The sequence below is a fragment of the Arachis ipaensis genome, chromosome B1 (assembly GCF_059453495.1).
Source record: "Arachis ipaensis isolate K30076 ecotype BB chromosome B1, ASM5945349v1, whole genome shotgun sequence".
Classification (NCBI taxonomy): Eukaryota; Viridiplantae; Streptophyta; class Magnoliopsida; order Fabales; family Fabaceae; genus Arachis; species Arachis ipaensis.
Genome location: NC_142436.1, coordinates 19,192,031 through 19,219,172, shown reverse-complemented (window position 1 = coordinate 19,219,172; position 27,142 = coordinate 19,192,031). Strand labels below are relative to the sequence as shown.

Sequence of the window (27,142 nt, the reverse complement as noted above, 5' to 3'; positions counted from 1 at the left end):
CAATGCCAGATATTGCTCAAGATCAACTGAAAAGGGGTTATTCGGGTGCCTTGGAGGGGCGTGTACTACAACATCCTCAGTCCTCTCCAGAGCTTCTTTTTCAACCGGTCCCTTAGTAACTTGTGCTTCCTCACCTGCCACTGGTCCACTTACCAAGGTGATAACCTTGCACTCCTCTCTTTGATTTGGAATTATGTTACTAGAAAAGGTATTGGTGGACCTCTAATCAATTTCAGCAACTTTTGTGGCTATTTGACCCATCTAAACCTCTAAGTTCCTAAGTGAAGTTTTGATTTTCTGCATGAAACTAAGAGTACTCTTGGAGAGCTCTGCAACTATAGATTCCAGGTCAAAAGATTTCTGAGAATGAGAAAGTGCATTGTTCATGTTGAAATCACTCTTATTGAAATTATTCTGATGGCCCTTATTGTTATTGAAGCTTTGGTGCCTCTGTGGTTGATTTTTCTATCTAAAATTTGGGTGATTCCTCCACTTCAGATTATAAGTCTTTGAAAAAGGATCATTATTAGGGGTCTGGAGGAATTGCCTACATAATTAACCTGGTCAGAGAATAATTGACCATAATTATAAGGCTCACCTTGAGAAAATTCACCACTCATTTCATACGAAGTATCTTGAGCACTGACGGCTGAAACTTGTATTCTGCTCAAGTGTTGTGTAATAGCATTAATTTGCTGAGACATAGCCTTGTTTTGGGTAAGAATAGCATCCAAGACATCAAACTCCATGACTCCCTTCTTTATAGAGGTCCTCTCAGAAGAATATAAATACTGGTTGTTAGCAACCATCTCAATCAACTCTATAGCCTCATTAGGGGTCTTTGTCATGTAGAGTGACCCTCCTGCAGAATTATGCAAAGATATTCTGGCAGTCTCAGAAACTTCATCATAGAAAATCTGCAACTGAATCCAGTCTGAGAACATATCAGGAGGACATTTTCTGAGCATTAGCTTGTACCTCTCCCATGCTTCATAGAGAGGCTCACCCTTTCTCTGCCTGAAGGTATGAACGTTCGTCCTCAGCTTAGTCAGCCTCTGAGGTAGAAAGAACTTGGTCAGAAATTTGTTGACCACCTTATCCCAAGTGTCCAAGCTCTCCTTGGGTTGAGTGTCAAGCCACTGTTTAGCTTAGTCCCGTATAGCAAATGGAAAGAGAAGTAGCTTATAGACATCAGGATAGACTCTATTAATTTTCACAATATCATATATCTACAGGAAATTAAAAATAAACAAGTTTGGGTCTTCCTGTGGGAGTCCGTGAAACTGACAGTTCTGTTGCACTAGAGAGATCAACTGAGACTTCAACTCAAAGTTGTTAGCAGCAACAGGGGGTACAACAATGCTATTCCCATAGAAATCGGGGGTAGGAGCAGTGTATGAGTCAAGTGTTCTCTTCGGTTGTTCAGCCATATTAGGAGGATTAACAACATTGGCATTGACTGCATTGTTATTGTTGTTGAGCTCCATAGTGGATTCTTCAACTTCCTTATCAAAATTGCTTCTGAGATTCTCACCGGCTTTATAAGCTCTAGCTTGTTGTAAACGCCGCCTCAAGGTTCTTTCAATCTTAGGATTAAAGTCTAAAAGAGGTTTTTTGTTCCTGTTCCTGCTCATAAACAATAGAAAACAAAGAAAATGTGAAATTTTCTACGTCAGAGTGCAGAGAATTCCTAATGAGATATCGTGTGTAAAAGAAAAAAATAAAATACACAAACAACACTAAAAATTTCAAAAACCAATAAGAAAAAATAAACCACTAAATTCGAAAATAATGAAAAGAAAATTAATCAGGAAAAATAAGATAAAATTATTAAGGGGGATGCCAAACTTAATTTCGAAAATTAAAAAAAAATTAACTAAAATAAAGCTTAAATTTTCGAAAATTTAAATGCTAGAATTGAATAAAAGTTAAAACTAAGAACGTCAAAAACCATGGTGTAAGTGTAACTGTCACGCATGTCGCACCTACCTCAACATGTTATGGACCACAAATTTTTCAAATCTCTGTGATTGGTACACTCACCTCCTCTGCACTTCACCTGCTAGAAGCATCCACCTCCACGTCTTCGATAACAGCATCACCTCCAACTCCGACAACGTTCATCACATCCTCAATACCAAGTTCCACAACTATCCCAAGGGCATGCCTTTCTCCACTCTCCGGCAAGCAATATATATTGTTGGACATTATGACATCATGAGAAGATTCTCCTTTGACATCATATGCAAATTCTCATTTGGAATGGATCCTGACTGCTTCATTCCTTCTCTCCTAGAGTCCAAACTGTTGGCAGATAGTTTCAACCTTGATCCAAGCTATCAGTACAACGAGCAATGTCGCTGTCGCCGCTTATATGGAAACTAAAGCGATTACTGAACATTGGTTCAGAGAAGAAGCTGAAGGAAGCGATCAGAACGGTGGACAATGTGGTCATGGAGATGATAGGACAGAGGAAGAGGGAGATGGTGACGACGACGATGGGTCTTAACAAATCGGATTTGCTGTCTAGATTCATGGAATCCATCAAAGACGATAAGTACTTGAGAGATATAGTCATTAGTTTCCTGAGTATGAATTGATTGAGAATAAGTTGAGAAATTTTTTTGTTGTGAACAATAAAGTTACAGAGTATGCATTGTGTAGCTTGAAGTTGCAATGTTAAACTGTTAGTGTTAGGATTATGCGAGATATGATGAAAATTTGGGGAGAACGGTATTGTTTCTAAATAGAAAGGATCAGGAACTATTTTGTTCTCTGTTAGAGTTAGTAGGAACTATTTTATCTTCCGTTAAAGTTGACAGAATAAAAAACTTAAATGACTAACAAAATTAATTGTTAGAGACTAATCGAATAATTAATTTTAGTTAAAAATTAAAATATCTAATACAAAATTCGGTAGGAACCGAAATAAATAAATACTCTATTTTACCATAATCAATTTTCAGACAAACTCCTATGCATAAATTTTAATTTAAATACACCCTATATTAACGAGGGTATTTATTGTTGTAGCATATGTGCCAAATTCCGAGTGACCTAGTCTTTTGGCTGCATTCGAGGTTGGTTGGTTTGTGCTTGGTACGGGTCCTAAAGTAATCTTACATTAGTGAGCCTCACATCACACGACCATCAAAAAACGTATAATTAACTTGATAACATAATAGACGCTTTAAAATTTAAACAATTAAAGAATAATTAATTTATGAGCTAATTAAAAAGTGAATTATATTATGGTGAATATTCTCATAATAATATTTTTATATGAAAATAATATTGTAGACCATTAGATAAATTAATATGATTAATTAAATATATTTGATTAATTATCTAAAAATTCATAATCTCATCTTTATATAAAAATTTCATCATGTGTAAATATTCTCCTTATATTATTATCCATTTATAGCTAACTCTATGATGTCAATAGGCACTTTAAAGTTTCTCAAAAAAAAAAAAAAAAATTCATTAACTAATTAGTTGCCACCAAAACACAAGCGTATCGGTGTGGTCTGTCTATAAAATAGCTGGGACGATCTCTTGGGTTTTCATCTCTCGCACGAAATAAAACTTGCCCCTGCCAGTAATGACAATGACGGAAACGCCCATGGCCGAGCAACAACAACAAAACGAACTGAACGGTCACAAAGATCTCAATCACAAGAGTCTCCTTCAGAGCGATGCACTCTACCAGGTTCATTCAACAACCCTTTGTTAATTTCTATTTCTTCCGATCTGTTCTGGAAAATTCTAAAGTGACAGAAATGCATGTTAGAACAAAACAAATAATTTATATCTCTTGTCGATTAATTAATAGACACAAAAATAAATTAAATAAACATCAAGTTCCTGGTAATTCTTTCATTTTTTCTAACACAGATGATGCATGTACTGGTTGGTGCAGTATGTACTTGAAACAAGTGTGTATCCAAGAGAACACGAGAGCTTGAAGGAGCTCCGTGAGATGACACAAAACCACCCTCGGTAATTTAGATTACGTCTTTTTTTTCTTTTAATTAAAAAGACCTCCTTCTTATATGTTCATTAAATACAAGTGTAATTATTTGGTTCAGTTAAGTTTTCTCTTTTTTCTCTTTCTCTCAACCACGTTCTTCTCACCGGTTTTTCCGCCAAAGGTTATGGGAAATTTTATTGATGGAGTTAAGTAATAATAGCAAAAAATTTTAAATGCCTATTAAAATTATTAAATCAGACATGCATTATGTATTTATGTATTTATATATAAATATATATGTTATTTAATTTAAAAATATATTTTATTATTTAATATATATTTTATGTGATTGATTGATTTAATAATTCCTGACATTATTAAAATTTAAACAGCACCAACCTTGAATAGTGTGTCTGCTCAATATGTTTCTAGTTTTACATTTATTATACATAATAATTGAATTTAATTTTAATATATTATAAAATATTTTACCGTCATAAAATTATATTTATTATTTTAAATGATTATTTAGATAATTAATAAAAATATTAGTTATTTTTTATAATATAATATTATATAATTGGATATATATGTAAAATTATTTTATATTAAAAGTATATTAAATTAAATTTATAATAAATTTTAAAAGAATATTTAAAGAAGAGTAAAGTGAGAATTAAGTCCTTAGAGATTTCGATTTCAAACTAATTAATTTTTGAAGAAGAAAAAGTACTAGTTTGGTCCTCTACGATAATAAACGATGGACACATAATATCTTTCTGTTAATTCATCATGTAAAACTTAATAGTGGTGTTTATATGTGTTGTTACTTACTGTGACGTATTTATTTATGAAAGATCGTCATGCAGATAATAATTTTTGAAATAAAATTTTACATGTTTTGATAAAATTCGTGATAAATAAAGAGTAATTAATAAAGATTATGTGAAAACTCAAGAGATAATAAATATTTTACTATTTAAAATTACATTGTTTCTATACTCATATGGTAGCAATGAAATACGCACTATTTTAAATAACGAAACACATAGAGAACTTTATTTTGTTTTGTACTATTTATTGGTTGAAGAACAAATATATATGTCTACCATTTATTATCATAGAAGACCTACTTATTTTTTTCTTTAAAAATTAATTAGTTTGAGGTCAAAATTTTTAAAAATATAATTGTCACTTTATTCTTAAAAAATAATGAGCAATATTCCAAATCAGTTTCTAATAGTTTTTATTGGATAAATTAATTACTCTCTATCAACTAAAAAATTGACATTTGATTGAAGATAATTTAAAATATTAGACAAATTAGTTCCTATGCAAAAGTGAGGAATTAGTCTGATCTTTAATTAAATTTTTGGGTCAAAATCTAGAATTTGAAGTTTTTTGCTAAAAGTACAAATATAAAAATATATCAAGATTATACATCTAACCATTATTAAATAACTGAATTCTAAAACAGTAACATCATGGCTACACCACCGGACGAAGGACAACTGATAATGATGTTGGTTAAACTCATAAACGCCAAGAACACCATGGAAATTGGCGTCTACACTGGTTACTCTCTGCTTTCTACTGCCCTTGCTCTTCCTCATGATGGAAAGGTTCTTACTTATTATTAGCTTGAGATGTACATATAGTCTAAAATATTATATTATTCATTTATATTACTTAATTTAATTAATATTCGCTATTATTATATACCTAGCCGATGATTGGGTCCTTCTATGAATATTATTAGATATTGGCTATGGATGTGAACCGGGAATATTATGAATTGGGATTGCCCATAATTCAAAAAGCTGGAGTGGCTCACAAGATTGATTTTAGAGAAGGACCTGCTCTTTCTCTTCTTGATGAACTGCTTAAAGATGTATGTGCACACTATTATACTATATTTATCTCAAAATAATTGTCAAATTAAATAAAGTTCTAAATTTTAAAATAAATTATGCTGCGTGCACACTAAAATCAGTCATTAAATACATGTCACAATACAAATACACGTTGAAAATAAATTAAATTACACATGTATTTATATACAAATATATACATTAATGACTGATTTTAGTGGCTGATTTTAATATACGAATAACATTTTTGTTTTAAAATTAATATACCTTCTAGCTAAAACATACATTATTCAAAGTGTAGGTAATACATACTATGAAAAGTACTAGTTTATTTATAAATGAAGAGAAAATGACAAATTGATTCCTAACTTTACTTTTTGGTTTGCAGACATTTAAGTTTTTGAGAATTTAAAAATACATTTAAATTTCTGACTTTTTAAAATCTGGATATATCTATTTTTGGGTCTAATTTATCTTATTTTAAAAAAATTTTACTTGTGCATCCATATCAACTATATCAATACAACGGAAGTTATATTTGTTTTTTCTGTTAGATCTGAGAAATCCAAATAAACATAAAAAATTGATATTTAAAAAAGTCAAAAATTTAAATATCTTTTCAAATAATCAAGACTTAAATGTTTATGGAACAAAAAATTAATAACGTATTTTTTTTCATAAATTAAACATACAATCTAATCATAATAGTCTAATTAATTTAATATTAAATTAAACTAAAATAAAATCAATACAAAATATATATCAATATTGCTTACCATATTTTCCAGATTAATAATGGATTGACTTGAGAGAGTTTATATTTTATTATTAATTGATACTATAAATTTTTGAAAATTTTAAATAAATAAAATATTATTTATCTCGATTGCAATGAAAACGAAATAGTTATAAACATATTTTGTCGACATTGCAAATTAAATAATAAAATACTAAAATTATATTTCATCTGCACATAAAAAGTAACAGGTATTGTACCATACGCATTGTGTTTATGGTGAAGACCAGATACCTACAATAAACAAGATGTATATGATATAGTACTTATATAAGTATTTTGTCCAAAAAAGAGTTAAAAGGTTTTATTTTATCTTTTAACGCTCTTTTACTAAACGAGATAAGTAATAATATAAAAGAAAAATATAATTTTTTTTGGAAGATAATATATGTGTATATATATAGGGAATATATTTAATTAGAATAAATTTTTTATATAAAAATATGAAAATGTAATTATTACCATTGAATTGAATTTAATAGCCATATATATATATATAGTAATAATATAAAAAAATATAATTTTTTTGGAAGGTAGATATGTGTGTGTAGGAAATATATTTAATGAGAATAATTTTTTTATATGAGAATATGAGAATGTAATTATTATTATTGAATTGAATTTAATAGCTATATATATATATATATATAATGTATTTTATTTATTTAAAAATGTTTCCATTTTTCAGAAAAATAACATGGGAAAATATGATTTTGTTTTCGTGGACGCGGATAAGAACAACTACTTGAACTACCATAAGAGGGTGATTGAGCTTGTGAGGATTGGAGGGTTGATCGGCTATGATAACACCCTATGGTTTGGATCTGTGGCTCAGCCACCTCATGCACCAATGATGGATTTTGTGAAGAACTCTCGCGGTTATGTGATGGAACTCAACAAGCACCTTGCTAGTGATGAAAGAATTGAAATTTGTCAAATCCCTGTTGGTGATGGCATTACCTTGTGCCGCCGTATCATCTGATCTATCACTCCTTTATATATGATTCAGTGAAATTTTAAATCCCCTCAAAAAATGATTGAGTGCCATGTGGCCTCAATTCATTAAAGTACTATGTCTGTGGCCTAAATTAATGAATATGTCTATTCGTATCTCATGTACTATTAATAAATAAGATGTAAACTAGACACGCTGCTACATCCTTATATTAGGGTATTTGCTAAGGGAAAAATTTATATTGTTATTTTTTTTATTGATAATAAAAAAATACTATTTACACAAAAATAATTAATTATTAAATTAATTATTATATTTTCATAATGTAATTTACTTTATTTTTAATATATATTTTATATTAATAATTTATTTTAGTGATTGATTTTAGTATAAAATAAAATTATTTCTTTTTAAAATTTAAATTAATAAAAAATATATGAATAATTATATTTTTAATACATTTTTTAATAAAAATATTTTTTTAGATTTAACTAAATTTGTATATAATTTTTTTTATTTTATTTTATGCTATTTAAATTTTTTAAAAATAACAAGAATCAAATTTTAAATATTTTAATCATAAAAATTTTAATATCATATTATAAAATTATTTTTTTAAAATTTAAATTGATAAAATAAATTATATAAATAATTATAACTCTAACTTAACTAAATTTACAATATATTAATTTAGAAGGATTCCCGTATTTATTTAAAAGTTGACTTATGGATCGGGAACTTGTAAGTTGTAAGCTATAACTCCAATTATTACGTACTACGTGCATAGTATATATGTGTGCCCTTCTTGTAGTGTGATCACACTATGCTTAAAGAATTCAGATTCGGCACTTAAACTTTATTGTTTTAGTTATATAGCATTTTTGTTTCTCCTGATCAGGATCTAAAAGGAACATATACATGGGACAGATTTTTGTGCACCGATAAACAGATCAATCGGAATATAATACTAGTGTTGGTTGCGTTTGCTTTATTTCTACGATTATAATTAATTATTCTGCCATCATATTCTTTAAATTAGACTTAAAGTTTTTTTTCCCCAAAAGATATTGTTATTGTACTTTATATCGTAAATAGAAAATACATTGGTTATTGTGGGACAAAAACAAGAGGCGGAATTATCTCATAAGATATAGTCCTGGACTATATAAAGAAAAGAAAATTATTTAAAAAAAAACACAAAATTATTTAACGAAGGTAAGAAAAGTAACAATAACCATTTTTAATAAATTTGGATCTTCTAAATTTTAAATTTTCATTTTAGAGAATAAAGTGTGATTTTTTACCCTTTTTTTTTTGTCTCACTTATAAAATAAATAGTAAGAGATCACACTTTATCTTCTAAAGTAAAATTTAAAATTTAGAAAATCCAAATCCATTTTTAATTAGACAAAGTTCTTACTGAAGTCTTATCGCTAAATTGAAGTTCTCTTAAGGTGTTGTTTTTGTTCCTTCAAAAATTTTTTAATTTTTTTATTTCCATAAGCTCCAACAAAAAATAGCACACAAGATTAGTTTTCGGTCACCTTCTCTTTTAATTCTATCTGAAACAATCATCTATTTCTACTACTCTTCAAAAAAACTCATGGGTTGGTTCAATGCTGTCAATACCAATGTTAGACAAACCCCAACCTCCTTGGTAGCATTGCAACGGAAAAGACAATAACAAATAGTATCTTCTTTCACACCGCATCTTGGACAAATAGGTAAAATTATTGAAAATTATTGATGGAGCAATTTAAGAACAGGGAGTTTTTTATGGATAGACTTCCATAAAAATAGCTAAATTTTGTGTAGAATTTTCAAGCTCCATAATCTTTATAGATTGATGGGTCTGCATTACCTGCGAAAATTGCTCTATTGGGACAGGAGAGAAACCATATGCAATTTGATAACTCGAGGCCACATCGTATTGCGCATTTCTATTCCAAGCTTATTTTTTGCACAGAAGGACTTTCCTTCTTGTTATACAAGGTAGAGCAAAACAGGGTTATTCAAGGCATTAGGATTCACAGAAGGTGTCCAGCTATTAACCATCTTCTCTTTGCAGACGATTCTATTTTATTCAATAAGGCTTCCCTAGAATCCTGCAATGCTATATTATGACTCCTAGAAACGTATGAAAGAATTAGTGGACAGAAATTCAATCTCAGCAAATCTGTAATTTTTTTTCAGCAAGAACACTACAGTCCCTTTACGATTATATCTAGCTAACAGGCTTGGTATTTAGCATATAGAGACGCAAGATAAATATCTGGGTCTTCCATCCATCGTTTTGTGATCCAAAAAGACTACTTTGGAGCTTTGAAACATAAAGTTTAGAAAAAAATTATAAGTCTGGAAGAGGAACTTATTGTCAGCAGGAGGAAGATATGTAACTTATTAAGGCAGTAGGGGAAGCAATTCCTGTGTATACTTTATCATGTTTCAAACTCCCAGAAATGCTTCTGGATGACATGCATAGGATGTTTACTCAATTTTAGTGGGGACAATGAGGATCAGAGAAGAAGATGTCATGGATCAGTTGGGACAAAATGACTAGACAAAAGAGAGAAGGTGGTCTTGGCCTCAAGGATCTGAAGGCTCAGAATCTGACACTGCTAGATAAATAGTTTTGGTGGATAAATACTAATCCTAATTTTTTACTGGCTCGAATTTTAAAAGCTAAGTATTTTCGGTATACATTGCCATTGACAGCAGAAAAAGGTGTAAATTCTTCTTAGAACTGCCAAAGTTTACTAGAAGGAAGGAAGGTAGTGGATAAGGGATTAGATGGAGCATAGGAAATTAACAGTAAAATATCAATTAATCAACTACTTAAAATTAATATAGCATATAAAATATAAATAACTGAAAAAAAAATTAAAATGATTACATGTTGAAATGCAGAATTGATTCCAGAAGGTGGACTATGCACGGCAGCGTGCATGCAGCACAACCACGGAGGCACGGACAACGAGGAATGAGCAGCAACAACCACCCACAGAGATGGAGGAGAGGCGGAGAGACGCGCGATAACACGTACGCATGAAGCAAAGTCAAGCAGAGACGTGAAGAGGGAGAAAGGCGAAGCTGGGCAGTGGCGGTGGTGGCTCTGTGGTGCGGCGCGGCAGTTCCGAGAAGGAAGAACGTGAACGATGAAGTGGCAAGGAGAGAAGAGGGAGAAGAAGAAGAGGGGAGGGATCTTGGCGGTGGGTGGAATGACGGTGACGAAGAGGGGCTGTGATGGTGATGGTGTCGACGGCGACAGATTCTGGTGTTGGGGAGAAGGGAGAAAAAGGTGGTTGAGTGAGAGAGAGAGTGTGAATCTCGATTGAGGGAGAAGATGGTTCGCGATTTAAATTGACACACAGTTACCGTCGGATTTTTCCGAGGTAAACCATTGTGGGTCACCAAAATACAATGTTTCATTAATTGGGTTTATCGTCGGATTTTTTCAAACGGTAAAAGAGCGCCAATTTATTTTTTTTCCTCTAAATATTACTGGCGGATTTACCGTCAGAAACTAAAATCCGCTGGTAATTATTGAACCTTACGAGTTAATTGACGCTGTTAATGCCAGTAAATTCAACGATAAATCCAATGGTATTCAACGTTTTTCTTGTAGTATTTTAGACATGGAAACAGTTTGGTAACCAAAAAGTTTCAGCCATAATTAGCCAAAACTTTCCATAATATACTTTATGGGGATACTCCCATAACGACGCGTAAAATGTCTTTTTGTAAAGACGCTTACGTGTCGCATTATTATTTGACGTATTAATGAATCGGTTATTTTTGAATTTCTTAGCAAATTAGAATAAAATCGATTTTTTTATAATAATAACAATAAATCCAATTTTTTTTAGGAATTTAATTATATTTTTAAATTTTTAGGGATTTAAATATTTGCAAAACAAAAAGTTAGGGATATATTTGTCTTTTTATCAAAAAATTTAAAGATATTCGATTTATATTGTGTAATTTGATCGGATCAAATTGGATCTAATAATTATAATGCAGATAATTGGATTTATTATTGTTACTATAATAAACCGATTTTGTTCTGATTTATTAAAAAATAAATTATTAACCGATTTAATAAAAATGTCTAATAATAACATAACACATATAAACGTCTTTAAAAAAAAGACATTTTTAGTGTCTTTATTAAAGTGGTCTCCATACTTTATTTACATCATTTAATAACAATTTTATTTTTTAACCCACTCTCTTATCATTCCACTTATCATATTCTTATCAACTCCATTTATTAACGATATTAATTATAATATCATATTTCTTATTATTAGACATTCTTGTAATCAATACTTAATATTCTCTTTTATAATTTGATTTTTATATTTAAGAATATAATAAAGATTAATAAAAATAATTAATAACGGTTATGATTTATCATTGTAATTAATTTTCTGTTTTTGTTAAGTCATTATCATCATTCAATGGAGAGATACAAAATCTAAAAGCTACCCTATATAATATGATTTTGTTTCCGTTAATTCAATTATTTTCATTCAAAATTCATAACTCTAATACCATTGCAAGCACAATTAGAATAGGTTAAAGAATTTTACAAGAGATCATCTTTATCATTACAAATAATATGTCATTTGAATTCTACCTTAATACGGTACCTATGGTAGAAAGTGCTGAAGAATTTGAGCAACAGATTGACTCACCCGACGAAGTTATTGTCAGCCAATCAATTTTCGAGAATATGAAAAACTACACTAGTTTTGATGAGGTATGGTAATAAACTGATTAATTTTTTGTATTTTTATGTGCATTTATAATTATATACTAACAAAGTTCATACACATAACATTCATACGTTTATATACATAACATCCATAATTACATGCAACTAACATCTAAAAATTAAATTCATGTTTATTAGATATTACATCCATACGCATATCATTTTTTTAGTTATTGCATAAGTAACTATAAAATTAACACAGATGTTTTTAAATTTGATCATAATTGAATTTAAAAAAACGTTAAATTCTTAAATTAATTTATTCAATTGATAAATTTACTCATAACATCCATAAATTCATATACATAACATCCATAATTTCATATTAATAACATCCATAATTTTGTACTCATGATATTTATAATTTCATCATATGATGTCTATAATTAATAAATTTTTGTAATTAATATTATCAAATTTTAAACTATACGTTTTGTTGTATTCTTCAAATTATCTCATATGTGTACTAATATGTTATGATTTTAATATTTTTATTTAATATTCGTATGTATGCTTATTATTGATTTTGATATGAAGCGTTTATAATTATTTTTAAAAATTTATTTTTTAATTTTTGTTTATATTTTATATTTTATATTTTATTTTTTATTTTTTAATAGTTTATATGTAAAATAAAAATTATATAGTAGAAGTTGTTAAAAAATTTTAATTTAACTTCTATAATTTTTGCAGAGAATTATTACATTTTAATGGATAATAATGTGAATGAGAGATGTTAGGAATTTGATTTGGGAGAAACTGAAATTAATTTTGGAAAGAACATTAATGACTCCAAACATACAGCAAAATGGTAGGTGATAAGGAGAATAAGTGATAAGGAGGTGTATATCACTTACTTATCAAGAGAATAAAAATTTTTACGTAATATTTCTATATTGTAATTATTTGGGTTAAGTTCGATTTTGGTCCCTAACGTAGGGGTCGAAAATTTGTTTCGTCCCTAACTTTTTTTTTACTACAAAATGGTCCCCAAAATCTCAGTTTGTTTTAAAATCGTCCTTTTTACCAATTTTATTTTTTTATTACCAAATTACCCCTCATTAAAAAATTATAAAATAAAATAAATATAAAATAAATAAAAAAAAGAAGAAAGAAAGGGATACGAGAAGGGGGTGGGGAGAGAAAGAAAGCAGAGGGCGCGAGAAAAAGGGGGGAGGAGTGGGGAGAGGGGAGGGAAGGGGGACCGCCGCACCACCGCACCGCACCACCACACCACCACCACCTTCTTCTTCTTCTTCTTCTACTCTCCTCGCCGCCGCCACCGGTCTTCATTACCGCCGCCGCTCTTCGCTGCCACCGCCGCTCTTTGCTGCCGCCGCCGCTCTGCTCCTCGAGCAAAGGGGGAAGGGAACGCGAAGGGAGAAGAGGGGGAGGGGGGTTTCGGGAAGAAGAGGGGAAAGGGGAAGGGTTCTCGCCGCCGCCACCGGTCTTCACGGACGCCGCCGCTCTTCGCTCGGCCGCCGGGGTCGTTGCTCCTCGCCGGTTTCTGGTTTCTTGTGGTTTCTTCTGGTTCTGCTGCTTCTGCATGCTTATGATTATCAATCTGGTTTCTGTGTTGTTGTTGTTCTTTTGATTCCATTATCCATTGAGTTCTAAGTTATGGGTTTTCATTTTTCTGATTTTGGGTTCTGAGTTTTGACGCTGACGATGATTTTGAGTTCTAGGTTGTTGTTCTTCTATTTTTTGTTGTTTTTATTGTTATTTGTTTGAGTTCAGATGATGATTTTTCTGAGTTCTGAGTTCATTGGTGTTGTTTCTGCTTCTGCTTCTGTTTTGCTTTTGTTTTTTATTCTGATTTTTGTTGTGGAATATTGCGTTTGTCTATTGATGATATGGGCTTTGGATATGTTGATGTTGCTGCAGTGTCATGCTATGTTGATTAGGTGAATTTCTGCTTCTGATTTGGCTTGAATTTGAAATTTTGATGATGCTTAGATCCATTGTTGTTCTTCTGCGTTTGTGCATCTGCTTCTGGTTAATGTTGAGGAAGAAGATGGGTGTTGATGAAGAAGAGGAGAGGAAGGGGTATTTTCGTCCGAATGACGATTTTAAAACAAACTAAAACTTTGGGGACCATTTTGTAAGTAAAAAAAAAGAGTTAGGGACGAAACAAATTTTCGACCCCTACGTTAGGGACCAAAATCAAACTTAACCCTAATTATTCTTTGGCTACCTAGCATCACTCTTTAGATTTGAACACTTATCTCCTACATTTATTATTTATTTATCTATCTTAAATTCATAAGTCTTTCTATTACATCTAAGATAACTGATTTAACCACTTTAAAAGGCATTTTACATTTTTCTAGACCTTAGAAGGTGTTTCCAAAAATTCGGTATCCGAAATTTTGTTCTAAAACGAACTTGAAAAAAACTAGTTATTCTCACTAACATATATCCGCGACATTTAAGCCCCAAGACGTGAAAAGCTTTTATGTTTTTATTTCAGAGCAAAAGGAATCAAAGATTGATTCGAATCCCCTTCTCGCGTGCTTCTTACATTTTCAATATTCTCTAAGAAATCTTTTCTAAATACTCAAAGACAAAGAACTAGGAATTCTTATGTCTCTTGTCTTCATTACTCACTCACCTAATAGCTAACTATCTCATTAACATAGCACTTCTCTTGTCCTCTTCACACAAGATCTTAGTCTAGGACAACAATTGTATGATCCAGCACCACCACAACCTATATCGCCTCCTGCACCAACAAATTCGTATAAAATTAAACATATAGCACATAAATACATAAAGCACAGCAAAACAATATAATTAGTGGTGGAGCTTCTCATAGGCAATAAGGGCTATCCCCCTTCCAAAACTTTTTATAAAAGAATTACTAGATTTATTTCAAAGAGTATAGTTAGCTTAGTTGGTTAAAATTTTAAACTGACAATTTAATAGCTTGTTTTCAATTTTCACTTCTTCCATTCACTCCAATTTTTTTTTTCTTTCATTCAAATTTAATGTGTTTGGGCATTTGACTTCCTCTAAATATAATACACACCAAAACAATTGAAACAAATACATATGATATCTACTTATCTTAATAGCCGTGAGGTCATATGTCAATAACGTCTTCAAAATGAGCATTATCTATTACTGTATTAATGGAAAAATGTTTTTTCTAGCTCTAAAGTGAGCATTATGTGTCTTTGTTTTTAGAGTAAAATGACAATTAGATATTTAGAGATTTCGATCTTAAACTAATTAGTCCTTGAAAAAAATACAAATTAAGTGCTTCACGATAATAAATGGTGGACATATATATCCTTCCATCAATGAATAGTACGAAACGAAATGAAATTGTCTATATATTTCATTATCTACAATGGTGTATATTCCATTATTGCTATGTGAGTATAGAAACAATATAATTTTAGATAGTAAAATATTTATTATCTTTTGAGTTTTTAACTTTTTATATAATATTTATTAACTACTCTCTATTTATCACGAATCCTACTAAAAATTGTTAACTGTATGACAATATTTCATAAATAAACACGCCATAGTACGTAATAATACATATAAATAATTAAATACTACTGTTAAATTTTATGTGATCAATTAATAAGAAGACATCACGTATTCACTGTTTATTATCATAAAAGACCAAATTAATATTTTTTTTAGAAACTAATTACTCCAAATTTAACATCTTGAGAGACCTAATTGTATATTTATTCTTGTTTTTTATTGAGACTATATTCATCATCGTTTGCGAATGAGAAAGAAACCACCAATCTTTACCATAGGCGGGATAAAATTGTTAGGACCACAAGTATCTCAAATTGAGTTTTAATAATTAATATTTGGTCAAGTGTGTAATGGATTAATTTTTTTGGAAGAATTTCACCATATTAAATCTGCATCGTCAAAATATTAATTTAAAAATATGAATAGATAAGATTTTTTATGTGACATCTGCTTACAATGGAGAGCATCTTGAGTGTGTACCAAATTTTGTGTTCCACGAGGTATGATTGGAAGAAGATTACACCCTGTTGCTCCTTGGCACATGCTTCCCTTGTTGGTGGCTTGGTGGCTGGTTTCTTGGATGGTTTACCTTTTGTTTTGGATTTTTTTTTTGTCATGATCTTTTGTTTTAGTTTGGCTAATTCTCTTATTGCACGGCTAATAGACCTTTTTTATGCATGGTTTTTCTTGTATTAATTTGAAGGTAATGAATGATTTTTCGGTGTATCATTTTTGTATGATTTTTTGTCAGCATTATTTTATGGGACTACAAACTGTGAAACTATAATTGTTAAATTTGACATCCTTTTTTATTTATTTTTGAATAATATTCAATCCGGTCATTGTTTATTTTTACGAAAGACAAAGTGATCCCTGTTTAAGAAAAATGACACCTCAACCCTCAATCTTTTTATTTTGGAATAATACGATCTCTCTGTTAAAAAATTTGTTAAATAATAACAAAAATTAGTTTTGTGGAGGGTTTTATTTGTATTTTGTGGGGGGTTTTAAACCTTCACAAACTATTAATAAATTTGTTTTTGAAAAATTCATTCACCAATGGTGGTTAAGTGAAGAAAAATCATTGATGAAAATGATACCGCAAAAAAAAAGTAATTGTAGTACAAATACCTTTTAAAGGAAAAAATAACATCAAATAAGAAATGAAAGAAAAGAACTTTAATATTGATAATATTGGTATTGGTGATGATGACGGTAAAGGAGATAATGGTGATGATAAAGCAATAAAAATAATAGAAGTAGGAGTGATAATAATGAGGATGAAGAAGGTAGTGGTAGTAATTGGTTAAATTGTTGAAAAAAATTTTGTGAAGGTTTAAAACCCTCACAAAACTAATTTTTGTTATTATTTAACGGTTTTTTTAATAGAGGAATCGTATTGTTCCAAAATAAAAAAGTTGAGGGTCAAAGTGTCCCTTTTTTATAAGAATTGCTTTGTCTTTCGTAAAAATGAATAAAAACCGGATTAAGTGTTTACTCTTTATTTTTTGGTTCATGGTTTGAGTTGAGAAATCTAATCCGCAAATAATAAATGGAACTAAACCTTACACATCTACTAACATAAAGTAGGAAAGAACCGTGCTACATTCTCTTTTTTCACAAAGTAGTATTTTGGTCTTCTATATTTAGGACAAATTTTAATTTGGTCTCTAATATTTTAAACACTATTTTCATTCCAAAAAATTTTAAATAGGTTCAATATAGTCTTATCATTCAATTTAACACTAATAGTTAACAAAATGAGTGATGTGGATGTTAATAATGTTACTAATTAAGTCATATCTTCTTCTATGTGTTAGAAAAATATAGCCAAACTTTTTTATAACATTTTTTCTCAATTTTTTTTGTACAAAATTTCAAATCCTAATAGTCGATCATGAACACTTCAAAATCAAAAGAAAAACTTTTATATTAGTGATCATTGGTGGATTGATATTACTTACGAAATCGAATGTTATTAATTATTCAATATGCGAATTGCTTGTGTCAAATTTAATGGTGGAACAACATTAAACCTGCTTAAATATTTTTTGGGATTGAAATAGGAGATTTGAAATTTTTTTTGGATTGAAGTATGACGTTTAAAAGGATTTGGCCCAAACGTTGAGGATCAAAATAATACTTAATCCCGTTAAACAAACTAAACAGTATTCTCATATAGAAAATAAGGGATAAGTATTGTTTTGATCCCTAACGTTGAGGGTTAGAATCGATACCGTCCCCAACGTAATTTCCGATTTAGAATCATCCTTAACATTTTTTTTTTCGTATTAAAATCGTCCTTTTAATTTTTTTGGATAAAAATACCCTCACCACTACCAGCACAATTACCTCCTCCACCACCACCAACACCAACACCAACACCAACACCAACACCACCACCACCACTACCACCACCACCAAACAACAGCAACAGCAACACCACCACCACCACCAAACAACAGCAACAACACCAAACAACACCAAACCAAGAAGCAGAAACAGAAAACAAGAAACAAAAAAGCAAAAAAGCAGAAGTAAGAAAACAGAAAGTAAGAAAGAAGAAGCAAGATGCAGAAGCAGAAAGCGATGCAGATGAGGCGGCGAGGCGGCGAGGCGGCGAGGCAGAGAGGCGGTGAGGCGTTGCCACCCAACCTTCGCCACTGCTCCCTTACCGGCGTCCCAACCCGTCACCACCCCCTGTCCGAACCCTAACCCAGCCAACCACCCCCGCGACCCTCTACCCTCTTCTCCCCCTCGCGTCTCCTCTTAGCATCAAACCACCATCGCAAACCAACCTCCCCATGGCCGAACCACTGACCCGTAGCCTCCACCATCGACGAGCCATGGCGACCCAACCCAACTCCGCCGCAGCGTCCAGGCCCCTCCCCTTCGTGCGAAGCCTTTTCCCCTTCCCCTTGCTCCATCGCTCCTCCCACTGTGCGCTGGGTTTCCTGACGGTGACAGCGGCTCCAAGCTTCGCCGCCGGCGCCGTCCCCCCTCCCCCTCCCCCTTCCCCTTTCTTATACCCTTTTCCTCCCCCCCCACCCCCCAACGCGTTTTCTCCCAACGCGTTTTCTTTTATTTTTTTTAAATTTTATAATTTTTTTATTAAAATAGGGGTAGTTTAGGAATAAATTAAAAAATTTTATTAGACAGGACGATTTTAAAATGAAATGCAACATTAAGGACAATTTTAAGTCAAAAATTACATCAGGGACGGTTTCGATTCTAACCCTCAACGTTAGGAACCAAAACAATACTTATTGTCGGCATTATCAAGTCAAATCCCCTATTCGATGTCTTCTTCCTCGCTCGGCGCCCATCCTCCATCGAATTCATCCTGCTCGCGATCATCCTGTCGCCATCGTCTCGTCGTCATTGTCTCAAAGGTCAGTGGCTTTGGTGTGCACCTGTTCTTCGATTTTCGTTTTATTCTCTGAATCTTTGTTCTGAAATCAACAAATTATTAAATGATTACAGGGTTTTGTGTTTTGTTGAAATCATTGAATGATTATTTGATTTTTGGGTTCTGGCTCTACTGTGCTGCTGCTGCTTTGTGTTTTTGTAAAATTTGTAGATGATTATTTGATGATTCAGCTCAGGGTTGTGTGTTTTGTGTTTTAGATTACATAGAAAAAACCAATTACTTGAAACACTTGCACACAAACATGCCCAGAAAAAACAACTGCAACATTGAACAAAGTGTTCTAATATTGAGCAGGATTGGCTAAGAAGTAACCCTCAATAGCCTTGAAGAGAGCTTCACCCTTGGCCTTACCCTTCTTCATGTCTTCCTCGTCAGGCTTCGCATCTCCTTTGGAGTGGAACTTCACACTCAGCTTTCCAATGGATCCTCTGTTGGGTCCTTCTACCAACAACACTGTAGTTGTATGCATAGTTAGCCTCATCTATTGCCTCCACTTTGTGCAATATAAACTTGCTTTCTCCATCTGCATGTATATCATTATTATCACAATTCACAACTATGATTATCTCATATATAGTACGTTTACTTAATTGAATAGTTACTGACCCTCGACAATGGTGATAGAATCCGCATCCTTTATATATATATATATATATATATATACTAGTGTAAAACATATATATACTAGTGTAAAACCCGCACGTAGCGTGGGCCAAATATTGTTTCATTATAAAAATTTATTAGCACTTATCCATTAATATTAATAGTTGTTACTTTTAATTTAAAAAAGTTTTTATATATAAAACTCATTGTATAGTATAAGACTTTTTATTCATTCGATAAAACCAACACGAAAAATTTATTCACTCAATAAAACAATGGCCTTCACATTCATATCAGCATCTCAATAGAAATTACATGACTTGTTGCTTAACTGAAATTGATTAAAAATGAAATTATGAAAGTAATCCATTGCTTTTGGTATGTACATACATGAGTTATCTGTAGCCATCCGTTCATAGAAATAAAAAATGAAAGAGATGTCCTCAACTTTCTATTACTTTTTTCAATAACATATGCTATAAGATTATTGACAAAACTACCAAGCAAACAATAAAAAACCATTTCTCACCAGCAAGGCCATAGTCGTTGTCTTTGGTGTGACCTACAAACGCATATTATGAAACGAACATAAGCAATTCATACATATTAGTATATTACTATCTAAATAGCTAAACTTCAAAGTGATCATTTTGTAGTTCATGCCTTTAGGGCTAAATTCAGTTTAATCGGAATGATTCAACTTCAGATCAGTAATACTACTACTTAGTACACTGAAGCAATAAAACTCAAAACACTTAAAAGTAATAACACCAAAGAGCACAAAACTTTTCCAAAAAACCAAAAGTAAATAAACACTTCCATGATGAAGCAAGATAAGCAAAAAATATATTTCTAAGACCCATCACTACCAGAATGAGGAACGTAAGAAACTAGCTTATGTGCTAAGATCAAGCCCTAGCAATCAATCCCAAGCCCACTTCATTGTTTTAAATAAATCCCTAGCAATCAATTTATTGAAGATCAAGTTTAGGAACAGAGATACCTTAATGAAGTCAATTTCCTTAGCGTTGCTACGAAAGCACTGCCTACATCATAAAAGCAAGGACAATTGGTAAGTCAAAGCAACATCCCTCACTTTTCTATCACCACATTTCTTGCAAAATGCAAAAATGTTTATAGCTTAATCCAATTATGTAGAACATAGAAAAGATAGAGAGAATGGTGCCTAGTAACCATAGATTCTTAAAAAGAATGGTATATTTACATGTAAAAGCATATATAAGCTATGTTTGAATCGATAGGAAGTAGGGGAATGAAATGAAATAGAACAGGATGAATGGAAGGAAACAGGGTGAAATGATATAATTATTTGTATGGAGAAATAATATTTATAATTACATTTTATCATATTTTCTTCCATAATTAGAGGTAAGAAAAGTGAGGGATAAGTTATCTTTATATAATGTTGTGATCCTAATTGTCAAATATTTTAATTACACATAGTTATCTTTATTTTAACTATTAGCAAAACAATATGGAAACTAAATTGAAGCCCTAAATAGAAAATGCTTAAAAGGAAGATCAGCTAGCATGTGAGATAATTCTACTAAACACAAACAGAATAGCTGCAATGCATATTTGTTTATTTATTTATCCTAACAATATAGATACAAAAATACTAAGATTCGAATAAAGAGAAAGAACACCTACTCAAGGAGCATGTTGCAGGTACTGACACCAATTGCGGTTGCAAGATGCCATGCAGTATGAATGTATAAATTGTCAGCTACGAAGAGCATTCCACCCACTATTGATGATATCTTATGCACCCTATTAGCCATCGTCAAATCTGCCCTTTTTGCAAATGCAACCTAAATCAACATTGTAGTTTTTCTCATAAAAATAGACATGCTTAAATATAAATTTTAGCTCACTTTTAAATAACTAAAATAGTTATTTTGTCAGCCTTATTATCTAAATACAACAACAATCATAGCATTAAAAAGGATAAGGATCGCCATATGAACAAAATGAAATTTCAAAAAACAATTTAGGTTATGTTCATTGTTCAATTTAAGTATGGCATATAAATCCATCAATCAATAAATCCAAGGTTATGTTAGTTATCAACATTTATCTGATCAAATTGAACTTCAATTAAGTGTTTTGTTAACTTCAATCCATCACTAACTTATTAACACCTGTAAATACTATACATAACTCCTAATAGAAATACAACCTTATAAAAGAAAAGGGTCTCAAAAATTTAGGCAAGTGAACTACTTAAAAGTAAATTACACAAACTAATAATTTTCTAGCACCATATAACATATTTTCACACTCCCGAGGCAACAAAGGATAGGCCAGAGGAATTAAATCACAATCATTTCCATGATAGAAACATTTGAGTAAGCAGCAAAATAAGATGTAGGTTTTTCTTTAAACAATTTAACTTTAAAGCAGTATAAATATTCTTTATTTAGGGTTTCGAGTTTAGCGTGATTTGTCTCAAGACATAAAAAAATAATTAAAAATCTTAATTTATCCTCTTAATTTTTAAATAAAAAGATTTTTAAATATTTTTACTTGTAGAAGAGAGAGATAATTAAAAAGATGAATTAAGACTCTCAATTATTATTCAAGATATCATTATCAATATCTCTGTCTAAATTGAAGTCTGTAAATCAAAAGAAGTAACTTTTCATATAATTACCACCATCTTCCATTGAATGATGTGTTTTCAAAATGGTGAAGGCCAGGCTCCATATGCATATATGACAACATTTCATTGTTAATTTCCATAGTTTAGGCAACACCTCATTAGCTCCGACAGCCATGTGCTTTGTCAATTCTAGGAAATTAAAAGCACACCCTCTACATTAAATCACAATCATGTTCCAAATTTTCATGATTACCCACTTCCATGATACAAATATTTGAATAAGCAGACAAATAAGATATAGCTTTAAAGCAGTATAAAATACAGATGTAACTTTTTCTTTAAACAAATTAGAGGATCACAATTATAGAATTGGACAGGTTGCTTTCTTCTACAGTCTATTAATTTTATATTTTAAGGAGTCTCTACTACAATTGTATCATATTGCAATTGTGGTTTGCAATAGCTTGTAATGGATTTCATCAAATCAATTTTAAGTAACAAATTTTTATTGCAACGAACACAATTACAATCTCCTACTCCAATTTAAAACCTTTTGCCCAAATGATGATATATAGCTCAAGATCAAATAATTTGAATTTACAAAAGAAATATGATCCTCTTCTATAAAATATATAATATATAATAATAAATTAAAAATGTGAAACTTTGTATGTATTTAATCACATGGCCATATACCTTGGATCTTTCCTTCCGAGAGCATGGGGCATACCACTTTATGAGCATCACTTTTTCTTATCGATTCATGAGAAGCACAAAGAGAACCTAATTAAAACAAAATTAAAAAAAAAATCAGAAAACACAGCAGCTATAAGTCACAGGTAAAACACCACATGATTTCATATATGCACAGTGATAAAAACAAATTCAAACCCCATCGGTATAAAATCGACATAAATAAATAAATGAAAACAAAGGCCAAGGCAAATTCATAAATCCTGCAATAAACAAAATACATTTATCATCATATATACCTACATGTAACGCTATGTAGAAGAAGATTATGGTGACATAAATATTCAAGGTAAGAAAATCAATTTTGTTTGACCACAAAAATACAGAAAAGTCTGCAACAATGTAAGATTCAGGTAGCTCCCTATACATCATAAATGAATAAAAGATAGTGGTATTTCAACCAAAGGGGTGTTAAGTTCATTCATCAAAGACATGATATGCAAAGCAAAAAGATCAGGCTGTTAAGTTCAGTTCAAAGTTCAAAATATATTCAAACGGAGATGCAACAACTATTCTTCGTTTCACCTACTCAATTATCTCTTCTGGTTTTGGAAGATCCTTTGTCCTACCAACCATATTTAAATTTTATTACAAATATAATATCAAGCATACAGCTATATCAGTTACGGTATCCCAATTTATCACTCAAAGAAAACTTCTTTAATACAAAATGATAAAATTCTATTAAGAAAGTATTTTCAGCCATTTAACTTACTTACAAACGAATCATTCTATACAAAAATGGGGAAAAGAAAGCTAGCTAATAAGCCAGCTACAATTATGAAATAATTATAGCAGACTACAAATTTTTTAAATGAATTTGATCAAACCTGTAGCACTATTCAAAAACAGGGGAGCAAGAAGGAGATCATTTGTCATGGGATATGTACTAAATGATTCACACCAATCATAATATTTACCAAATAGACCTCGTTCTGCATTATATTGCATGTATATTCTTATCTTGAATGTAGAACTATATATATGGGCAATATAATGCAGAACTGACAGTATCTCCCACATATGCGACAATTTTTATCAGCTTATGTGCATACATTTTTCCTTATGAGTGTCATTTCTTCTTTCTTATTTTTTTATTGGATCACAGTAAATAAACAATTATAATTAAACTAATATATAAACTCTGCAAAACTTTTTGATGAGGAAGGGACTGAAATTGGTCATAAAGAATATACCCGCAGTAAGACATTGATCTTAAGGGGATTTTTATGTAGTGTTCAAGCTTGAAATTACTGAGAAATGAAATGGCTTGAGACATGCTAATGTAGCCATAAGTTTTGAAGCAAACACTTTCAATTAGTTATATGAGACCAAAGACATCCCACCTTAAGACACTACCAATAAGAGAAGCCTTAAGACAAACTTCAAGTAACTATCTTCTACTTGCAATCACTGTCATTACTAAAAGAAAAATATATCTAAATCCCCAATTGCAACATGAAATGTCAACAACCCAAGCAATTTGAGATGATAATGAAAATTTTGGTTATAGTTTTAGCAAAACACATCACAGGCAAGCAAAACTGATTATAATCTTATATTTGTAAATATATGTTCACCAAAAACATGTCTTATTGGGGTGCTTTTTCCTGCTGCAACGATGTAAACAATTATCTAACCTGGGAACAATGTCTACAATAGAAAATATTCAAAAAAATATTGTCCTTCAAAGCCTAATGTAAGATATTTAAAAATTCAACTACCAAAATATTCTATATAAGTGCTTTGTATTATGAATTTGTATATAGAGTTTCAAGTAAACAATGGAATCCAAGTCTAAATTTACAAATGTCTAGGAGAAGACAAAAGAGTAGTACCTCATCCTGTTCATATTAAACAAAAAAGGCCAAAACACATAATCAGTAACCACAAAGAGATTTAGAGAATGCAATCATCACAAAACATTCAAATAAAACAAAGAGAACTAAAGATATATACCTCTACTCATCTTCAGAAAGTGGCTTCTTATTTGGTGGTGCAAGGTCTTGTCTAGTTCATTGATTTCACAGAGACACATTGATTTTGTGTGGCTATTCTAACTTAAAAGTAAATTACCTCTATAATACCGCCCACGATAGGATATCAAAGCTCACCGTTCTCTTCACCGGTGTCATCAACTTGCTGCTAGCTGCTCCTTCACCATTCACTTCTTTAAGTGTAGCACGCCATTCTGAAGATATTAACACGAAAATCCATATTCAATTTAAATTAGCGTTTTCAACCAATCAAACAATAAAATAAAGTATATCCAAGCGAGAGAACTAACCATCCTTGATTTGCAGCACTCACCAGCGAAGAAACGACGGCGACACCGTCCTGCAGAGGATGCAGCTCTGCGGATCCAACAGCGACGGTGGACTCCATCACCGCCGTCGCCTTGTTGCTCTTCTTTTCTCTGTCGATTTAGCTTCTGTGACCGTCGCTGTCGTCGCCACCTTCTTCTCCTTCTTCCGTCGTCCTTGCCTTATTCACCGTTGTTTTTCTTCTTCTCTGCGACATCGATCGTCTTTCTTCACTGTCGTTCTCTTCTTCTTCTGTCGTCTTTTCTTTCTTCAACCATCGTTTTCTTTGTTCGTCGACACCCTCTTCTCTGTGACCGTCGGTTTCTTTCTTTCTCTCTTTCCTTCTTTTCTTTCTTCACCGCTTAACTAACATATATATGAAAACAGCTGTAACAAAATCATTTTGAATTTCAATTTGAATCAAAATCCCGCCAATCGTTTTGTTCATATCAGATTTTTAATTACTTTATTAATATTAATTTTTGTTGTTTTGCCATTTGTCATGCAATAAAAAGTAACACTCGTCTATTATATAAAGCACCACTTGTTGAGCACCTAACCACCTACTACATTCTTATTATATATATATATATATATATATATATTAGTTTTATCTCCCGTGCCAAGCACGGGCATTAAAATTATAATTGTAAATAAATATTATTCAATAAGAAAACGAATTAAATTATTTAAAAATAAACAATGCTTGCGGCTAGCAATGTTTATGATTGGCAGCATCAAATAATCATCAATGATGATTTAATGGTGGTGGATTGGTGTGAGATTTCATTAAATGACTCAACGTTCTCTACGGATTACATGCTAGCCAAAATTAAATAAAATTGCTAGCCTCCTAGACTTTTCCTTTAAAAATAATTGTTTGTATAGAGATGTATTATATAAATAATAATATTTAATATGTAATTAAGTAAGAGAAAAATGTTCTTTATTTATTCTTTAAGAGTTAGAAGAACTGCGTACCGAAAAGATTACAGAAGGAGCACATGAGAGGTAAACCGATCAAGGGAGAAAGTTAGGTAGCATCCCGGTAAAAACTTCTTTATAGACAACATTAATAGTATGATCTGAAACTTTGCCGTTAGAATCAACAGATAAAATCTTCAGTCCAGAATGCATGCTAACCCGAGAAAGCGCAACATAAAGCTGACCAAGAGTAAAAACAGGCCTCGGAAGATAGACGCCAACTGTTGACAGCGTTTGACCTTGGGACTTGTTTATGGTCATCGCAAAGCAAAGAGTAACTGGAAATTGACGTCGAGTAAACCTGATTGGTAATGTATCGTTATTGAGTGACATGTTCATCCTGTGAATAAATACAACATCACCAGTATTACGACCTGCTAAGATGACGCACTCAATGATATGGTCACCAAGACGTCTAACCTGCATGCGCGTACCATTGCATAGTCCATTGGATTGGTCAATATTGCGAAGAAGCATCACAGGAACACCGATTTTAAGAACTAACCAGTGTTGGGGAATTCCTGAACAATTTAGCGCATTCAATGACTCGGTGCTCATTGTATATAATTCAGA

General features: G+C 31.5%; 2 protein-coding genes across 7 annotated transcripts; one reads left to right on the top strand and one right to left on the bottom strand.

Moving 5' to 3' along the window:
- Nucleotides 1-3,497: 3,497 nt before the first annotated feature.
- On the top strand, nt 3,498-7,822 carry LOC107617022 (caffeoyl-CoA O-methyltransferase 5). Its single transcript, XM_088501214.1, has 5 exons — nt 3,498-3,712; nt 3,923-4,002; nt 5,451-5,595; nt 5,733-5,864; nt 7,329-7,822. Exons 1-5 carry the CDS (start codon nt 3,605-3,607, stop codon nt 7,620-7,622), a joined length of 759 nt encoding a protein of 252 aa, XP_088357340.1. The 5' UTR covers nt 3,498-3,604; the 3' UTR covers nt 7,623-7,822.
- A 7,158-nt stretch (nt 7,823-14,980) lies between these two features.
- LOC107647656 (uncharacterized) lies at nt 14,981-25,965 on the bottom strand. 6 transcript variants are annotated; one of them, XR_015902256.1, is made up of 9 exons: nt 25,570-25,963; nt 25,242-25,473; nt 23,226-23,312; nt 22,581-22,718; nt 21,578-21,716; nt 20,910-20,952; nt 20,436-20,468; nt 19,655-19,826; nt 14,981-15,094 (listed from the first exon to the last, which is right to left on the bottom strand). XR_015902256.1 is itself a non-coding variant. In XM_021118558.2 (8 exons), exons 2-8 carry the CDS (start codon nt 25,318-25,320, stop codon nt 19,785-19,787), a joined length of 561 nt encoding a protein of 186 aa, XP_020974217.1. In that variant the 5' UTR covers nt 25,321-25,473; nt 25,593-25,965; the 3' UTR covers nt 19,570-19,784. The 6 variants fall into 6 exon arrangements, 4 of the variants coding, with proteins under 4 accessions (XP_020974241.1, XP_020974217.1, XP_020974211.1 ...); XR_015902255.1 differs by lacking the exon at nt 14,981-15,094 and adding an exon at nt 19,052-19,325; XM_021118558.2 differs by lacking the exon at nt 14,981-15,094 and having other exon boundaries at nt 19,570-19,826; nt 25,593-25,965.
- Nucleotides 25,966-27,142: the final 1,177 nt, after the last annotated feature.

Excerpts from the sequence above, each read along its gene's own strand:
- LOC107617022 (XM_088501214.1), top strand. The coding sequence starts at position 3,605 with ATGACAATGACGGAAACGCCCATGGCCGAGCAACAACAACAAAACGAA. Across the intron at positions 3,713-3,922 it reads AGAGCGATGCACTCTACCAG|TATGTACTTGAAACAAGTGT; the intron begins GTTCATTCAACA and ends TGGTTGGTGCAG. Across the intron at positions 5,596-5,732 it reads CTCTTCCTCATGATGGAAAG|ATATTGGCTATGGATGTGAA; the intron begins GTTCTTACTTAT and ends GAATATTATTAG.
- LOC107647656 (XM_021118558.2), bottom strand. The coding sequence starts at position 25,320 with ATGTGTCTCTGTGAAATCAATGAACTAGACAAGACCTTGCACCACCAA. Across the intron at positions 22,719-23,225 it reads CTCGGAAGGAAAGATCCAAG|AATTGACAAAGCACATGGCT; the intron begins GTATATGGCCAT and ends TTAATTTCCTAG. Across the intron at positions 20,953-21,577 it reads ACCTGCAACATGCTCCTTGA|GCAGTGCTTTCGTAGCAACG; the intron begins GTAGGTGTTCTT and ends TTTATGATGTAG.